Source organism: Cottoperca gobio, unplaced genomic scaffold, assembly GCF_900634415.1.
Source record: "Cottoperca gobio unplaced genomic scaffold, fCotGob3.1 fCotGob3_352arrow_ctg1, whole genome shotgun sequence".
In the NCBI taxonomy this organism is placed as follows: Eukaryota; Metazoa; Chordata; class Actinopteri; order Perciformes; family Bovichtidae; genus Cottoperca; species Cottoperca gobio.
The window spans coordinates 82084-102500 of record NW_021166951.1 but is presented as its reverse complement, the minus strand read 5'-3'; the positions used below and the strand labels follow the sequence as shown (position 1 = coordinate 102500).

The following is a 20417-nucleotide window of genomic DNA, read 5'->3' as shown; positions in this document are numbered from 1 at the left end:
GGCGTCTGAGTCCGGACTCGGATCGCGGCCCGCCTGTTAGTGACAGGGTGAACTGGTCCTGGTCCCAGTTTCAAAATGCCACTGAGATGGATGCTCCCTCTAGCTTCTTCTTCTACTGAACCAAGCCAGATAAGAAGGCGAGCTGTGAGTTTTTATTCATCCCTCTACTCCAGTGAGTATGAGGGAGATGAAACACTCCTCAGAGGGTTCTGTGGTGGATTACCTCAGGTTTCCGAGGAGATCAACTCGCAGCTCGAGGGGCCGTTGACTGTGCAGGGAAGGCTGAGCTCCCGGCATCGAAGGCCTCACAGTCGAGTTTTTTAAAGCCTTCTGGGACATTTTAGCAAATTATCTTGTAGAGCCTGGCCTCTGGTTCCATGCCGATGTCCTGCCGCAGAGCCGTAATAACACTTCTGCCTAAGAAAGGAAACCCGCAGGACATCGGTAATTGGCGTCCTGTGTCTTTGCTGTGTGTGGATTACAAGCTTCTGTCCAAGGCCCTGGCCACCAGGCTGGGGGGGGTGGGGGGTCTATGGAGCAGGTCATATACCAGGAACAGTCCTACTGTGTGCCTGGCAGGTCCATAGTAGACAATGTCTACCTAATTCGGATTGTTATGGAGGTCGCCAGCTCATTGGACATTAATATTGGTCTGATTTCTCTGGATCAGGAAAAGGCTTTTGACCGGGTTGAACACAACTTCCTCTGGAAAGTGATGGAGAAGTTTGGGTTCAACCCTGGATTCATAGCTAAGATTAAGGTGTTGTACAGTGAAGTTGAGAGTGTGCTGAAGTTCAATGGTAGTCTTTGTGCTCCTTTCAGAGTGTGTAGAGGGGTCCGGCAGGGCTGTGCTCTGTCAGGAATGCTCTATGCGCTCTCCCTTGAACCTCTCCTCAGGAAAATCCGCTCCACAAACTACAGGGTCTGTTTTACCTGGTTTTAGTAGCATCATTGTTTTATCAGATTATAAATTATCAGATGATGTAATTGTTGTCATTGGAAGCCAGAAGGAAGCAGATACTTTAACCCAGGCATGTCCAAAGTCCGGGTCAGATTTCATACGGCACGCAGCTTCAGTCTTATAATGTATTATTTATGGCCCGCTGTCAAACAGAATAAATCTTTAAAATGCAATTCCTCCATTCACCGCATAGTGGCTGCACCACTCTAAGGGGCCTTACACATGTCGCGTTTTAGGCGCGGCAAATGCTATCTGGCTCTGTAACGATCTTTGCTTGTTGCTGTGTCGCACTCCCACATAGCATGCATCATTCGGCTGGTGATGGGTGGTGTGTGTGGGTGGGGTGAGGTGGCGAGTGGAGATTTCAGATGTCGGATGTATTGTTTGGTTCGGATCGCTTCTGGGATGATTGTTTTTGACGGTGTTGTTGATGTGGTGGGTCTTTTTTTCATTTTTGAAAAATCTAAATAAATCTGTGTCTCTGTCTCTCTCTCTGCCTGTCTGTCTCTCAGATGGGAGCAGTTTGATAAGAATTACTTGAGTAAGCTGCTGCTGAGGAAGTCTGTGTACAGGAAGAGTGAACTGTGGGAAGCGTATCAGAAGATCAACATCAGGGACGCCATCAGTGTCATCGACCAGGTAGGAGGGGTCTGATGTTAACATTTTGTTCTTATCATAAACCTTTGTTTGCCACAGAGTTTATTTTCTGCTATAATCCCAAATCCAATGGAAACATCCCTTTTAGTGGAGGGAACCAGAGATGCTGACATCAGAAAGAAAGAGAAGATACTTTTAACTATTGACCTGTGTGTGTGTGTGTGTGTGTGCAGGGTGGGAACGTCCTGACCTCAGCCAGACTGTCTCTGCCCTCGATGACCAGTAGAGCGTCGTTCCCCGAAGTCACCAATGTCACCAACTACCTGTGAGTCAGGTCAAAATTTCCAAATAAATATATTTCGACCATTCTTACCTTTTTTTTGCCCACCGATTGTCCTTCAGCTGGACATGATCCTTTAGCGGGCCCTTGTCCTTTAGCTGGACATGATCCTTTAGCTGCACCTTGTCCTTTAGCTGTCCATGGTAAGTCATTTGTTGGTTCTTCCACCTACAACCGAGATTCATCTAGTCTGTCTAAGCTTCATGTTATCAGAATCATGCTAAGTGTTTGTTGTTGACGTGTTGTTGGCATGTTGTTGACGTGTTGTTGGCGTGTTCCAGGCGTGAGAACGGCAGCGGTGTGTGTCTGGACCTCCAGGTAATTGATAACGTCCCTGGAGCCAAAGTGGAGGAAGACACTGAGACGCATCATGTCCTCGCAGGAAACCTGTACAAGCCCAGGAGACGGGTAACTCACACACACACACAAAGTGACAGTAAAGAGGGTATTGGGGTCCTTAAAGACCTTTGATGGGTTCATTGAAGAAGTTGTAGAGTCCTTGAAGAGGTGCAGTTGACCAGAGAGGAAGTTCCAGGTCCTCGGAGAGTCCACATGTCATAAAGGGTCCTTGAAGAAGACCTTGTGCTCCTTGAAATTATTCTAGTGGTCCTTTTAGAGTGTGGGCGAATTTACCCGAAAATACCTACAAACGACATACCCAAAGTAAATTGAAAGCTGCTCTTCAACCATTTGCACCAGCTGCATGATTTTGGTCTCATTCAAAAGATAACTCTCTTATTGTTCTTGCAAAACAGTGAATAATCACTCCAAGTGCTTCTGGCACTGAGTAATAGTGGTCTGAATATACTGAATTTGAAGAAAATACACTCAGTCTGAAGTTTGTTGTTGAAAAAGATGTCTGAAGATGGGTATAGCTGGTAGTCCAGAGCTGAAATACACAATAGAACCATAGAACCAAGTGTTATCAAGTTCACCACCAAATTTCAGAAGAAAAGGATAAAAACTTAATTTATTAGACAGGTTTTTCTAAGAGTAACACCAGGCGTACACAAACTGTGCAATTTGGAGATATTGTAATATTTATTAATAAATATTATTTTTATTTATTTATAAATAACTATTATATACCCATATTCCCTGTTAGTAGTAATCACACAGAGTAAGTGAAGTATAAACAATTTCTTTTCAAAAATGTTTAATTTGTTTTTGTATTTTCTTCTGAACAATAAATAATAAATATCATTTTGAAAATAAATTTTATTGCGGGCACTTCCTTGTCAAGTTGACACTCATTGGAGCATGAAGTTTGTAGATAAACCAAGGAAGCTCCGATTGGCTCAAACGAAGTGTCAATCTAACGCTAAGCTTCCGCCTAACATTCAGGAAGTAACTGGACAGCACTCAACCATCCATCCATCCATCGTCTACCGCTTATCCGGGATCGGGTCGCGGGGGCAGCAGCTCCAGTAAGGAACCCCAATCTTCCCTTCTCCGGGCCACATCCTCCAGCTCCGACTGGGGGATCCTGAGGCGTTCCCAGGCCAGTGAGGAGATATAATCTCTCCACCGAGTCCTGGGTCTTCCCCGGGGTCTCCTCCCAGCTGGACGTGCCTGGAACACCTCCCTAGGGAGGCAGCCAGGTGGCATCCTTACTAGATGCCCGAACCACCTCAACTGGCTCCTTTCAACGTAAAGGAGCAGCGGCTCTACTCCGAGTCTCTCACGGATGGCTGAGCTTCTCACCCTATCTCTAAGGGAGACGCCAGCCACCCGTCTGAGAAAACCCATTTCGGCCGCTTGTACCCGTGATCTCGTTCTTTCGGTCATGACCCAGCCTTCATGACCATAGGTGAGGGTAGGAACGAAGATCGACCGGTAGATTGAGAGCTTTGCCTTCTGGCTCAGCTCTCTTTTCGTCACAACGGTGCGGTAAAGTGACTGTACTACCGCCCCCGCTGCTCCGATTCTCCGGCCAATCTCTCGCTCCATTGTCCCCTCACTCGCGAACAAGACCCCGAGGTGCTTGAACTCCTTCACTTGGGGTAAAGGCTCATTCCCTACCCGGAGTAGGCAATCCACCGGTTTCCTGCTGAGAGCTATGGCCTCAGATTTGGAGGTGCTGATCCTCATCCCAACCGCTGCACACTCGGCTGCGAACCGATCCAGTGACTGTTGAAGGTCACAGACCGATGATGCCATAAGGACCACATCATCTGCAAAGAGCAGCGATGAGATCCTCAGGTCACCGAACTGCAACCCCTCTCCTCCACGACTACGCCTCGATATCTTATCCATGAAAATCACGAACAGGATTGGTGATAAAGCGCAGCCCTGGCGGAGGCCAACATTCACGGGAAACGAGTCCGACTTACTGCCGAGTATCCGGACACAACTCTCGCTTTGGGCGTACAGGGATTGGATGGCCCTCAAAAGTGACCCCCTCACCCCATACTCCCGCAGCACCTCCCACAGTATCACCCGGGGGACCCGGTCATACGCCTTCTCCAGATCCACAAAACACATGTAGACCGGATGGGCGTACTCCCAGGCCCCCTCCAGGATCCTTGCGAGAGTGAAGAGTTGGTCCGTTGTTCCACGACCAGGACGGAATCCGCATTGTTCCTCTTCAATCTGAGGTTCGACTACCGGCCGAACCCTCCTTTCCAGTACCTTGGAGTAGACTTTACCAGGGAGGCTGAGAAGTGTGATACCCCTGTAGTTGGCACACACTCTCTGGTCCCCCTTTTTAAATAGGGGAACCACCACCCCGGTCTGCCAACCCCTAGGCACTGTCCCAGACTTCCACGCAATGTTGACGAGGCGTGTCAACCAAGACAGCCCCTCAACACCCAAAGCCTTCAGCATTTCTGGACGGATCTCATCAACCCCTGCGGCTTTGCCACTGTGGAGTTGTTTGACTACCTCAGTGACTTCCATCAGGGAAATTGACGATGATCCCCCATCAGCTTCCAGCTCTGCCTCAACCATAGAGGGCGTGTTAGTCGGATTCAGGAGTTCCTCAAAGTGCTCCTTCCACCGGCCGATAACCTTCTCAGTTGAAGTCAGCAGGGTCCCACCGTTGCTGAACACGGCTTGGATGGTTCCTCGCTTCCCCCTCCTGAGGTGCCGGATGGTTTTCCAGAAGCACCTTGGTGCCGACCGAAAGTCCTTCTCCATAGCTTCTCCGAACTTCTCCCACACCCGCTGCTTTGCCTCTGACACGGCAGAAGCTGCCGCCCTTCTAGTCCTTCGATACCCTGCAACTGTTTCCAGAGTCCTCCTGGATAACATAACCCGGAAGGACTCCTTCTTCAGTCGGACGGCTTCCCTGACCACCGGGGTCCACCACGGTGTTCGAGGGTTACCGCCCCTTGAGGCACCTAAGACCTTGAGACCACAGCTCATCACCGCAGCTTCAGCAATAGAGGTTTTGAACATCGCCCACTCAGGTTCAATGCCCCCAACCTCCACAGGGATGGCTGAAAAGCCCCGCCGGAGGTGTGAGTTAAAGATCCCCAGGACAGGGGCTTCCTCCAGACGTTCCCAATTCACCCACACTACCCGTTTGGGTTTACCAGGTCTGTCCAGAGTCTTCCCCCACCCCTTGAACCAACTCACCACCAGATGGTGATCAGTCGACAGCTCCGCCCCTCTCTTCACCCGAGTGTCCAAACATGCGGCCTCAGATCAGATGATACGATTACGAAATCGATCATTGACCTTTGGCCTAGGGTGCTCTGGTACCACGTGCACTTATGAGCACCCTTATGTTCGAACATGGTGTTTGTTATGGCCATTCCATGGCTAGCACAGAAGTCCAACAACAAACGACCGTTCGGGTTTAGATCAGGGAGGCCCTTCCTCCCAATCACGCCTCTCCAGGTATCTCCATCATTTCCCACGTGTGCGTTGAAGTCTCCCAGCAAGACTACGGAGTCCCCTACTGGAGCACCCTGCAGGGCTTCATTCAGGGTCTCCAAGAAGGCCGAATACTCAGAACTGCAGTTTGGGGCATAGGCACAAACAACAGTCAGAGTTTTCCCCCCCATAACCCGAAGGCGTAGGGAGGCGACCCTCTCGTCCACCGGGATAAACTCCAACGTAGCGGCGCTCAGCCGGGGGCTAGTGAGTATCCCTACCCCAGCCCGACGCCTCACACCTTGGGCAACTCCGGAGAAGAATAGAGTCCAACCCCTATCCAGGAGTACAGTTCCAGAGCCAAGACTGTGCGTGGAGGTAAGCCCCACCAGATCCAACTGGTAGCGATCCACCTCCTGCACTACTTCCGGCTCCTTCCCCCACAGAGAGGTGACGTTCCACGTCCCCAGAGCCAGCCTCTGCTGCCCGGGTCTGGTCCGTCGAGGTCCCTGGCCATCACTGCCACCCATGTGACAGCGCACCCGACCCCAGCGTTTTTTCCCATGAGTGGTGGGCCCACAGGATGGATGGATGGGAGGCACCACGTAGCTTCTTCGGGCTGTATCCGACCGGGCTCCGTGGCAAACCCGGCCACCAGGCACTCGCTGTCGGGCCCTCCCTCTGGGCCTGGCTCCAGACGGGGGCCCCGGGCTTCCTCCGGGCAGGGTCTCTCCTTTCCTTTCCCTTTCTTTCATGAAGTCGTTACAGCACTCAACGCACAAGATATTACTTTATGAAAGTTTATGATAACAACATGTAAAAATCGATCAGCTGATTTCACAGATTGCAACACCTGTTCATGGGCTTTTATCGATGTGACGATGTTCACAGTGGATATCTTTTTACCGGAAACGAATGTGTGGACCTCTGGCAAAGTCTTAGGAGGGTCTTTTTCAAAATACTGCTGAAAAGAGGATATTTATGAGGCTTTATAGGTAAGTGGGCTCAAAGATTTGATTTTGAGTGTACTTGCTAGTTTGAGGAGCTGATTGTACCGCTGTTGTGATTTTCATCTCAATATCTAAATAGACGAGATTCTAAGCTTTCCAACAATATTATTTTATTTTATTTCTTTTCAGAATTAGGAAATGTACATGGCACAATAAAACTCCTGCTGAGCCCGCCGGCGGGCCCGCACACGCTAAGAGGTAGACGTTTGGTGGGTCCTGAGAAGTTGCATTGAGTCCTTGGGGAGATTCTGGGGTCCTTGTAGAAGTTGCAGGGGTCCTTTGGGAGCTTCAAGGATAACTTGAGGATGTTACAGATTTTCTTAAGTTTCCAGAGACCTTAAGGAGGCTGTCGGGAGTCAGAAACTGTCCAACAACACAAAATAGAGATTCAAATATCAAACACTGAATCCTTAGAAAACACTTTTTTGATTTTAGAGATTTCAAAGTTGAAAAGTGATGAAACACAATAAACACAGAGCTGGAAGTTTACACATGTTAATGTTGTTGTGTCGTATTGTTTTTGTTATTTCATGTTGTTGTTGTTGTTCAGTATCAGCCCCACTACAGCCGTCACTTCATGCCTCTGGGGGAGAAGGAGCGTCAGGATCGCGAGGTGTTTCAGAGGAACATGAAGAGCCGAATGGAGACGTTCAAATCCACCAGACACAAACGGCATAAGAAGGAGAGGAGCCTGAAGAAGGTGAGAAAACATGTAGAAGGTGAGGGTCATGTAGAAGATGAGGAACATGTAGAAGATGATGAACATGTAGAAGGTGAGGAACATGTAGAAGGTGATGAACATGTAGAAGGTGAGGAACATGTAGAAGGTGAGGAACATGTAGAAGGTGATGAACATGTAGAAGTTGATGAACATGTAGAAGGTGAGGAACATGTAGAAATGTAATGAACATGTAGAAGGTGAGGAACATGTAGAAGGTGAGGAACATGTAGAAGGTGAGGAACATGGACTTTAAGTTCAACAGATACTAAATGTTCTGACAGTAGCAGTGACAGCATGAAGTTGCTGGTTTGTTTGTTTGAAGCAGAGAGATCTCTGTGTCCTGCACACACACATACACACACACACGCTGCAGCTTCACTGTTTCTTCTGCTTCCCTCAGCGCCGAGGATCCGACACCAAGGAGGACGGAGGAGACAAACCCCGACGCAACGTCAGCTGGCAGGACAAGAGTAATTACAGAAAATCACTGATGTCAAAAATAAACAAATCACTTATCAACAAACAAAGTGTTCACAAGGAATACAAGAATAAAATACACAAGAATAAAATACGGGAGAATTAAATACATGAGATTTAAATACACGAGAATTAAATACACGAGAATAAAATACACAAGAATAAAATAAACAAGAATAAAATACACAAGAATAAAATACACAAGAATTAAATACACAAGAATTAAATACACAAGAATAAAATAAAATAATTAAATACACGAGAATTAAATACTCAAGAATTAAATACACAACAATTAAATACACAAGAATTAAATACACGAGAATTAAATACACAAGAATTAAATACACAAGAATAAAATAAAATAATTAAATACACGAGAATTAAATACTCAAGAATTAAATACACAACAATTAAATACATGAGAATTAAATACACGAGAATAAAATACACGAGAATAAAATACACAAGAATAAAATAAACAAGAATAAAATACACAAGAATAAAATACACAAGAATTAAATACATGAGAATTAAATACACGAGAATAAAATACACAAGAATAAAATACACAAGAATAAAATACACAAGAATTAAATACACGAGAATAAAATACACGAGAATAAAATACACAAGAATTAAATACACAAGAATTAAATACACGAGAATAAAATACACAAGAATTAAATACACAAGAATTAAATACACGAGAATTAATTACTCAATAATTAAATACACAAGAATTAAATACACGAGAATTAAATACACAAGAATAAAATACACGAGAATTAAATACACAAGAATAAAATACACAAGAATTAAATACACAAGAATAAAATAAAATAATTTAATACACAAGAATTAAATATGCGATAATTAATTGTGTGTGTTTGTGTGTGTGTGTGTGTGTGTGTGTGTGTGTGTGTGTGTGTGTGTGTGTTTGTGTGTGTGTAGATCCGGTGGTTGTTCCCGTGGAGTCGGAGGAGGACGGAGCTGATCATTCAGACCCTGAGAAGGAGGAAGACGTTGGGATCACCTTTGTCGCTCGCAAGCCAGAGACACCAAAACAACGACCAAAATCAGGTGAAAACGTACACACACACACACACACACACACACGAGTCAAACACGGCCTAAGCTTGTTAGCACCTCGCTGCTACGTTAGCACCATGGTTTATTATATAACTACTAACATAATATATCTATAAACACATTTATTATATGAGAACTCGTTGATTGACAGAAACCCTCGTTGGGAGAAACGTGTGTCTCACTGCGGCCACCAGAGGGCGCCGCCCTGTCGGCCATCTTTATTTACAGTTCTGTGGTGTAACTGTCCCACTGTGTGTGTCCTCCCTCCCTCAGTCCCTGCAGCTCTGGACGGCTGTGAGAGTCCATCAGTGGCCCCCCCCTCGCCCCCCACTGGAGACAGCCACCTGCCGTGGAAGGGCAGCGTGGGCTCGCCCCCCCCCCTGCGTGTCCGTGGAGGCCACAAAGATCATCCCTGTGGACCTGCAGCAGGCCTGGAACCAGAGCATTTCCTCCCTGGAGAGCATCTCGTCCCCGCCCGCCCCCGCTGAGCCCGTCCACCCGCGAGTGAGCGCCCTCTCCAGACTGGGAGGCCCCCGCCCCGCCTCCTACACCCCGCCGGGCAGCACCACCTCCATCGGGGCCCAGGCGGTGTCGCAGACCTTCTTCTGCCTCCCGGAGAAGAAGAAGGATGAGGAGGAGGAGGAGGAGGAGGAGGAGGAGGAGATGCTGCAGGAGATGCAGCCGCTCATGTCGTCTCTGAGGCCCCCCGGCTACCTGCCGCCACCCCCGCCACCGTCCGGCTCCGCCCCCGGCTCGGGGAGGAGGAGGAACCCCTGTGTCTACCTGAGGAGCCTGGTGACGGCGCCGCCTCCTGGCAGCGAGCCGCACAGCCGAGGCCCCACACAGCTGTGAGAGAAACATCCAGCGCCTGCAGAGCGGAGCAACACACACACACACACACACACACACACACACACACACACACACACACACTGAGCAGAAGTTAGAAATGAGGTGAATTCTGATAAGAAGCTTAAATATAAAGATGTTGTCGCTGTAGGAGCAGCTTATGTTTATGAATTATACTCTTTCATATGTAACACCTAAAACTTTACACAACACGTGTCATACAATCCTGCAGCCCAGAGATTCAACGAAGAAGAAGAATCATTTCATATCATATATAATATAATAAGATTGTTTGTGGCACGGTGAGTTGAGTATCGCTGCTTCACTGTAATGACCCTAACAGCAGGGTCAGAGGTCAGAGGTCACCTCCTGCTTCACCAGCCACCTCACACCACCAGCTCAGATTTTCAGAATAAAAGTACACGCAGCTGATTTTATACATTTATTGTTTTTTCTGTTGACGTGTTTTTAATGACGTCACGCTCATCTCGTCAGAAACGCTGAACGTTTTAATAATCTCAATAATCTTTGTTATTGATCCCAGATCCTCCTCGCTCACAGAAACAACTCAACGCTGCTGCTCTTCTTTAAGTCTTATCTGATAACTGGGGGGTGAAACATTTCACTCACACAGGGCTGTGATCTCAGCAGGTAACCTGGTGAGCAGGATAGAGTCCAGCGCTTCAACAAGCCTCACCTGTAAACATGCGTCCACATTCATACTTCATATTTATTCTGCTCGTGTCAAATCTAAAAATGTATTTTGTAAAGCTGCAAATATATAAAATCTACAGAGTAGTCTATTTTGAACCACCAAAGTGTAAAAAGGAGCTTAAAGAATATTTATACAGTTTGTGTGTGTAACTGCCTTACTCTATTGTGTGTGTGTGTGTGTGTGTGTTTCTGTTGCCAAAGACTGTGTTCGCCTTAATGTCCGAGCTGCTTTCACACTTCAGTCTGACTACAGTCCCGAGTAATACGATATTATAGTTGATGTAAAACATTATCACGTGTTGTTACAGCAGGACGTAACATTCACAGAGACTCAGATCAAAGTTAATATTCTCTGATCAATACGATAAACAACATTATTTATAAAGACATCACTTTATAAATAATGGAAATATTCTACAACAAACATAATGTCGATTATAATCACGAAAACTTCCACATGACTTGAACGCACCACAAGTCCTTCGCTGTGCACGAAGGGATTTATTTCGTGTTTCCTTTCATCCTGCAGCACTGTGTTGTAACAACAGCTGCTGCTGGTACAGAGACCGCCCTTGTGAGGGGGGGGGCCGCCACAGAGACGTAAGCGTGTTGCTGTCAGCGAGGCTCTTTTAATCTTCTTTATCTGAACACAGTCTTTGCTTCTTCTGTGGTTGTCGTGTGGAAAATCGAATGATAATCTGTCAGATATGTGTCAGCTCCGACTTCTGCCCAGAGAACTATAAGTCAATAAATGTGAGGTGTGTTTTGTGAACCCGGCTGACGTCTTTCCTGATACAGTACAAGATAATGTGCAGAGGTCATATTTGACTGATTACTTACCTTAAATAATAATCTAAAGTCAAATGTTGACTACAGGTTCCAGATTAACTGATTTATTGTAGAGTTGAATAAAGAAAGTCTGACTGCTGCTATGCCTGAGCTCATCACAGGATATTAGATCATTATTTAACCCAGTAATTTAGCAGTGAATATCTAAATACACCCAGAGAGGACTGACTGAGGGGCAATATAATGTATAGAGCACATGCAGACACAATTCAAATATATAAATATATATATTAAACTTATTCATTTTAAAAACATTAGAAAGAAATTACATTTTAAGAAGCAAAAAAACAAAAAGCCAGCAAATGAACAGAATCAGATGAGTTATGTAATTTATAGAAAAGCTCTTATTTAAATGCGCTGACAGTTTCAGCAGACCGCAGGTATTTCTCCACTAACAAACACATTCCTCCCAGATAAATATAGCAGCAACAGTTACAGAATTAATACTAAAATAATCTCTGCTAACTTGGGGTTAACGCTGCGTCTGTTACCATCAGGTGTGGGTCCACGTCAACCTCTGCAACATGATGTGGACAGCAAGGCCTGAGGACATTGTTTTCAATGCCTTGTGTTATGTTGCAATCTGTGCTTTAATTAGCTTAGTGTCAGTTTGTGTAGAACAGTTGTGGTCTATTGTCTGCAAAGCATCTCAACCAGCTGTGGCCTGAAGAAAACATGGAGCAACAGCAGACTGATGAACATGTGACCGCTTCTCTGGGATTGTTGTGCAAGCGGCAATAAATAAGTTGAAACTTGAGATGGTCTAAATTAGGCTCTTCACATGGAGACATTTATAGGGAAGGGATATAGGAATAGGAAGAGATGTGTGAGCTGTCTCACATCGACACAATCAACACAAGTACATCTACTCAACTAGAGTACACCAACAACAGTTTATACAAAGTAATACAAAAACTGCGTCGTCATATAAAAAAGACTCAACTCAGGGTTGGCTAAGAATAATGCCATTTTCTGTTGTGTTACTGGTTTGGGTTATCAGCAGGAATATGGGCAAACTAATGATTGTCATGAAACTTGATGGAAGTGTGTAGCATTTGCCAAGGAAGAACCCATTCAACTTGGAGGATCTGAACCATGGGGCAGATACACACATTATTCTTCCCTTATAGAAAAGGCCTCAACAGTAGTGAGGTAATAATTCTGTTTTCTAAACAGCCTGCTACCAATAATACCTTTATACTGCTGCACATTTTCTCTTTCAAATAAATTAAAATAAACCAAACAAAGATGGCTGCCGGAAGTGACATGTCTTCGTTTTACATACATGTTACATACGACCATGATAGACGCAATCGGAGTTTCGGGCTTCCAGTGGAATCGCAATGCATGCTGGGGGGTGGCGAGCCTAGAAAAGTGAGCACCAACTCTACACGGGCCGCCATATTATATTTCTTCTCTACGTGTTTACATTGTATTTGGCTAGTTGTTAGTGTGTGATCATCGCTCTTCTAGTTCTGGGATTTGGACACATTGTGTGGTGAAAGGATGTTCAAACTGTGGGAGAAAGATAAATAAATGGGCAGAATCTCATTGTGAGTTTCACGATTGCAAAGATTGTGACTGAGAGCCCCCATTCAAACTATTTCCATTTCCAACAGCACTAACGAACAAAGACAGAAGGCTAGCATGGACCACAGCTGTGAAGAGACAGGATTACAATGGGAAGTCTTGGGAGCCCAAGAAATCTTCATTTCATGCAAGTAAACCAACAAATGAATCCCTGATCCTGAACTCGACCTGGGGTGTGTCGTCTATCTACTATTCATATATTGACAAATGTACTTTCTATATATTGAGTTGTATAATAATTAACAAACACAAGTTAGGTATATATTTATAATAGCTTACCCTGCAACACAACTGCAATCAGCACTTATGATATCGCCAGTTTTCTTGACTGCTCAGATCCATGCTGAATGTGGCGTGTGGGAAACTTTCATTGAATGAGAACATTTAGCTTTCACAAAGCAAAACTCAGAATCTGCGAGAGGATTGAAAGATATTTGTCTAAATGCTTTGCCTTCTTTGTATTTGTTCAAAGTTTGTTTATGAAACTCAACATGGTTCCCTGGATGGTCAGACATTAAACATAATGTTATAACGCTGAGGTATATCGGCTGCCAAGAAGTCATGCTGTTGTTTTCATTGACCCGGCCATCCTGCAGTGTCAAGGGATCAGGCACTGAAACGCCACTCGGCACAACCAAAAGCTTCATCTTTTCTTTTTCTGTGATTGAAAGTCTTTCGTTAGCTGTTGGTTGCTCCTCACTGCCCATCTCTGATGCAGCAAACACCCTGGCAATAAGCTCCAGTTCTGTTCCTGAAACCTTTAAATCAAAGCGTCGACTTTCCTCATCTGAACCTCATCATAAGAAAGGAGTTCAGAACTCATTGTAGAGCAGAAGCTTTATTTACAACACGCTTGAAGAATAAGCTAAATACAATGTAAACAAACACGTAGAGAAGAAATCCATTATGGCGGCCCTTGTAGAGTTGGTGCTCACTTTTCTAGGCCCGCCACCCAGCATGCATTGCGATTCCACCGGAAGCCCGAAACTCCGATTTCGAATATTAATGACAGATGAAAATAATAATTGTTTTGTTTTGTATAAAGTAAGGGGCAGTAGGTTAAATACAATTAGATTTAAAAGAAAAGACTATTAAAATGTACATTTCTGATGTGTAAGACAGAAGTAGTAACCGGCGTGTCGCTTGTGTTTATGGCAACATAGCTGCTGAATGAAGGACAGGAAACAAGTGACGAAAAGGACTAAAAACCTGTTAAAACAAGATTAAATGCTCATCTCACTGAGGATTATGTGTTCCTGTTGGGTGGAAAAGCGTTTAAAGTGTGGAAATATCTACACAAAGCGATGAGTGTGGACAAAACGCCTGCAGAGGTTTAATTCAGTTTTACTTTGTAGTTTCATTCCATTACACCTCTTAGCTTAGTTTAGCTTAGCTTAGGTTAGCTTAGCTTAGCTTAGCTTAGCTTAGCTTAGCTTAGCTAGCATAATGTCGGAAATAGCATCACCCCGACGGCCTGGTATTACGAAAACAAAATATATTTAACTTAGTTCACAGACGAACTACTGAAATGAAACATCAGCCGAAATCTTAATTCTCTTAGTCTTTATTTAGGAATCATACGATGCAATACATTATATTATTGTTTTTTAACACTTTTTATTGTTTTTTAACATATGTAGACACTACATAAGACAGTACACAAACTTCCACATCCAAGACATAACAAAATGAAGTACATTAACAGTCGCACACATAACATAATTAAATGAACTACACGAACATGTGGGTAGGCTATGTAAGGAGATATACAAACATGTAGATATGAAAGGCTTCAATCCTTCTCCCAGCACAGGAACATTAATCATCTCCAAGTTGCTGACCCAGAGTGCCCTCTACATCCGCATGTTCCAGAGAGTTAAGGAACGGGCCCCATACTTTTTAAATAGTTCTTGTTTTCCTTTAATTGAATAGGTTATGTTCTCTAATGAGACACATGCAGACAGTTCTTTTAGCCATTTACCAATACTTGGACTGTTTACATTTCTCCATGAAAGTGCTATCATACGTGTTGCCTGTAGCAGACAGAGATTTAAAGAGATTTGTTCTTCCTTATGTTGTGTTCTTGTGGGTAACACCCTAACACAAGAAGCCTGGGCTCCATGCTTAACTGCAATGATAGAATATCTTCTATCATACATTTAACCTCCTCCCAAAACGTTCTTATCTTGGTACACTCCCAAACACAATGGAAGAACGTTCCCTTGGATTGTCCACATTTAAAACATAAGTCTGGGATATTACCATTAAACTTGTTTAGCTTTTCTGGAGTGATATATGTACGCATTAGCCAGTTATATTGTAAGAGCTTAAGATGGGTATTCGCTGTTTGTGATTGTGCTTTCTTGCAGGCACCTTCCCACTCATCAATTGAAAGGTCTTCTTGCAGATCCTCCAATTTCTAAGTTTCGCTTCAGAGGACTCAGAGGACGCAGATATAAGCTATATATAAGTATATATATATATAAGTTATAAAGTGCAGAAATGAAGTGTTTCCCCCCTACAGTCCTTTAATATTGTGTTCTCTAGTGGTGAGTATGGAGGTATAGGTAATAATTGTTTTTGGTTTGCTCCAATAAAGCTTCTAATTTGTAAAAATGTTTCTGTGGAATGTTGTGTTGACTTGCAAGCTCCTCAAACGCGGTCAATTCATCATCATTGAGCCAATATAGATCCTGAACTCTCTGTACACCCTTATCTGAGCAAACCTTAAACCCTCTATCAGCTCTGCCTGGAGTGAAGTCATCATTTCCCCAAATTGGACTAAAACGTGAAAGAAAGGGGCCCGAGTACTTCCTCACTTCATGCTCTAATCATGTTCCTAGTAATAGGGTTAGTGTTTCTTTGTAAGTTTCTTCAGACTAGTACAAACACATGGGAAGAGGTAGCTCTAAAGATAGTAGTCCTTAACTGAGTTGCCCAGTAGTACCAGAGAGGATTAGGACACGCAAGGCCCCCCCCTCTATCATAGGGCATGTACAGGAGGGTTAAGCGCAAGCGGGCTTGTTTGTTGTTCCACAAAAAACTTAAAAATAATTTCCTTAACTTTGAAAATAAGTTTGGAGGGGGCAGGGGGATGTTTTGGAATAGATACAGCAACTTGGGGAGTATGTTCACCAAATGTTCCTATCACTTCTAATAATACTGGAATTGATCTCTCCAACTCCTTGAGAAACACTATGATGTCATCAGCATATAAAGCTATAGTTATACCAGAGATCTTTGGATGAGACCGAACAGCTATGGCCAGCGGTTCTATTGCCATTATAAACAAAAGTGGTGATAGAGGACACCCCTGACGACACCCTTGTGGATCTTGATTTGTTTCGAGGTTGTATTATTTGTATTTCTGCAACAGGGTCAGTGTACAACAATTTAAACCATTTACAAAACATTTACCACATCCAAAGCGTTCGAGGACATCAAGAAGATATGGCCATTCGACCCTATCGAACGCCTTCTCGGCATCTAACGATAAGAGAGCAGTATCTGGCATTTCCTTTTGGCTATGTAGAATGTTCAGCACCCTCCTGACGTTATGAAACCCTTGGCGCCCCTTAATAAATCAAATCAAATGTATTTGTATAGCCCAATATCACAAATTATACATTTGTCTCAGTGTGCTTTACAGACTGTACAGGTTACGACATCCTCTGTCCTTAGACCCTCGCATCGCACAAGGAAAAACTTCCTAAAAGAAACCTCAAAATTAAAGGGGGAAAAATGGAAGAAACCTCAGAGAGAGCAACTGAGGAGGGATCCCTCTCCCAGGACGGACAGACGTGCAATAGATGTCGTGTGTACAGGATAAACAACATAGTACAAATACAACATTTGACAGAAATTATGTTGTGTTCTGATCTTCCTTAATTATCCCTGGGAGCAGGCCTTTAGACAACACCTCTACGTGCGAGTTGAGAAGGCTTATTGGTCTTAGGTTCTCACATCTATTGCAGGTTTCCCTGGTTCTGGTAACAATGTAATCAAGGCTTCTCTCAGTGATGGCGGAAGGATTTCATTTTTAAAAGATTCTAATAACATATTTAAGAGGGGCGTTTGTACTTTATATTTAAACCTGTTGTACATATCTATAGGTAGGCCATCTGGCCCTGCAGCCTTCCCACATTTCATGTTATCAGTTGCATCAGAGATCTCTTGTAATGATACTTCAGCTTCCAGACGAGGTCTGAGTTCTGTTGGGACACTAGGTATATTGAGTGTCTAAGAAGTTATTTTGACTTGTCAAATCTGTATTTATGTCAGAGTCGTATAAGTTTTCATAGACATTTTGGACTATATCATCTCCCTTATTGTTCTGTATTAACATAATGGATCTTTCAGTTTGTAATTGTTTAATGCGTCACTCTAATATCTTTACAGGCTTCTCTCCTTGGTTGTAAGATGTTAGTTTGAGTCTTAGTAGACTTGCCACTGCTTTAGAAGCTGACAGTTCATTATACTGTGTCCTCAGTACGAGCACTTCTTGTTGTACTTTGGGGCAGGGTTTCTAAAAGGCCTCACTCTCCAGGGTTTTTATTTTCGATTCCAACATTGTCATTTTCTGACGAGCTTTTTTGGATTTGGAGCTCGTGTAGTTAATAATTTGGCCTCTAATAAATGCTTTAAAAGCTTCCCATCTTATAGATGCTGATGTTTCCGATGTATTCGTCTCAAAATATAAATCAATTTGTTTGCCAAGATACGTGACAAAATCTGAGTCTTGCAACCATTTTTGTTGGAATCTCCATTTAGGAGGATCTCTAGCCGTGAGTCGACATAAAGCAGTGAGTTTGGTGCATGGTCCGGAATAAGGATTCCATCATAAGTGCCGTCTTTAATTTGAGAAGCCAAATATCAAAAAGTAATCAATACGGGAATAAGATTGGAAAAAGCAGAATAGCAAGAACACTCTATAGCATCAGGCTTTAATTCTCTCCAGATGTCTTTCACATTGAAATCTTTCATAATATTAAGTAATACTTCCCTGCTGTTGGTGTGTGATGTATGTATGCCCCCTGACCGATCCTTTGTTGGATCCAATACACAGTTAAAATCCCTGCTGTGATGTGATTACCAGTAAATGTTGAAAGGTATAAAACAGGTCCCTGAACAACAATCATCATTATTGGGGGCATATATGTTAACTAGATTCAGGGTTTCTGTTAGTAGAGTACCCTGTACAACTAAGTATCTACCGACTATACTTCTATTCCTAACCTTTGTTTTACATTACTAACCATCATGTAATCATAAGAAGTCCCACCATACTTAACTAACGGGCAGTGGTCTCAGGAGGAGCCAACATATGTTATGCTGTAACATTCCAGATTATAAAAGTGCCAAAATAAAATAAATATGCTTCAATTTCTAAACTGAAGGCTCCACCTCGTCATAAGACGGCACTTACCCGCCTTGTTACACCACCATTGCAGGGCTCATCACACATGTAGCTGAACAGCTAGTTATCAGAGACAATCCCCCTAAGAGCTGGCCTCAGGAGTACTTATCAACTCAACCTCATTTAAAGCTGTTGCTTTCAAGCTTTAACTTAAATACTTCATGCAACGTTGGTGAGATACTGAGAAGTATGCAAACATAAAAAATTAAACTAGGTCAGGGCTAACGTGATTAGCGTCCCATGTGTGGTATCAGACCCCAATGTTATATAAACACTCGTGACCACCAGAACATATACAGTATATCTCAAAAGTGAGTACACCCTTTAGATTTTTGCAAATATTCTGTTATATCCTTTCAGGGGATAACATTATCCTACTGAAACTTTGATATAACTTAAAGTAGTCAGTGTGCTGCTTGAATAACAGTATAGATTTATTGTCCTTTGAAAATTACTCAGTACACAGCTGTTAATGTCTAAACAGCTGGCAACAAAAGTGAGTACACCCCATAGTGAACATGTCTAAATTGTGCCCAAAGTGTCAATATTTTGTGTGACCACCATTGTTATCTAGCACTGCTTTAACCCTCCTGGGCATGGAATTCACCAGAGCTGCACAGGTTGCTTCTGGAATCTTCTTCCACTCCTCCACGACGACATCACGGAGCGCACGGATGTTGGACACCTTGCACTCCTCCACCTTCCTCTTGAGGATGCCCCACATGTGCTCAATTGGGTTTAGGTCTGGAGACATACTTGGCCAGTCCATCACCTTAACCTTCAGCTTCTTCAGCAAGGCCGTTGTCATCTTGGAGGTGTGTTTAGGGGCCTTATCATGTTGGAAAACTGGGGTTCCTTACTGGAGCTGCTGCCCCCGTGACCCGATCCCGGATAAGCGGTAGACGATGGATGGATGGATATATATACACATATATATATATAAATACATATATATATGTGTATATATATATATATATGTATATATATGTATATATATATGTATATATATGTATATATATGTATATATATATATATATGTATATATATATATATATATGTATATATATATATATATATATATATGTATATATATGTATGTATATATATATATATATATATATATATATATATATATGTATGTGTATATATATACATATATATACATACATATATGTATATATATATATATACACATATATGTATATATGTGTATATGTATATTATATATACACATATACACATATACACATATATACATATATGTGTATATGTATATATATATATATATATATGTATATGTGTATATATATACATATATATACATACATATATGTATATATATATATATATATATACATATACATATACACATATATACATATATGTGTATATGTATATATGTGTATATATATATATACATATACATATACATATACACATATATACATATATGTATGCGTGCGTGGTGTGGTTTCTATTTAGTTCTCTCCTCTCCTTTCTTCCACTGTAGGTGTGTGTGTGTCAGGTGCGAAGCCCCGCCCTTCGCAAAACGGAGCGAAGGAGAGAATGTGAATGCACAAAGCAGACAGTACAAACTGAAACGTGCACATACATTAGATCAATAACATCAGCGTTTTAGTTTATTTAATAAAAGACTCCTGTCAATGTGAAAAGTGAGTTGTGAATATAAAAAACAAACAAACAAAAAACACCTTGAAGTTCAGGGTGGGGTGCGGGGCTCCGTTGACGGATTTGTTGTTTTGTTTTTTACTGAGGTTTTGTGAATCGTGGAATTTCACTGGTATTGGTATTGACTACTAAACTTCTGGTATTGTGACTTCCCTTGTTATATTTATGTTCTCATGTATTTACCATGCTGGTGGTTTCAATACTTCTTCTTTATTAATGGCTCAGCTTTCATCCGTTTCTGTGGTTGGTGGCCGGTCTACATATGTAGCAGCGTTGGTTGAAGTGCTCATCAA

The 20417-nt window shown here is 43.0% G+C and overlaps 1 protein-coding gene across 1 annotated transcript in view; it reads left to right on the top strand.

Annotated features, from left to right (window-relative positions):
• The window catches only part of LOC115005718 (sodium/hydrogen exchanger 5-like), a gene marked incomplete at its 5' end in the record, with an annotated part of 22201 nt that extends 11044 nt beyond the window's left edge, over nucleotides 1-11157 (top strand). The window contains 8 exon segments of the mRNA XM_029427667.1: nucleotides 1474-1600; nucleotides 1792-1883; nucleotides 2180-2306; nucleotides 7278-7427; nucleotides 7849-7918; nucleotides 8880-9008; nucleotides 9291-9388; nucleotides 9390-11157. Coding sequence (XP_029283527.1) covers nucleotides 1474-1600; nucleotides 1792-1883; nucleotides 2180-2306; nucleotides 7278-7427; nucleotides 7849-7918; nucleotides 8880-9008; nucleotides 9291-9388; nucleotides 9390-9869 — 1273 coding nt within the window.
• Nucleotides 11158-20417: the final 9260 nt, after the last annotated feature.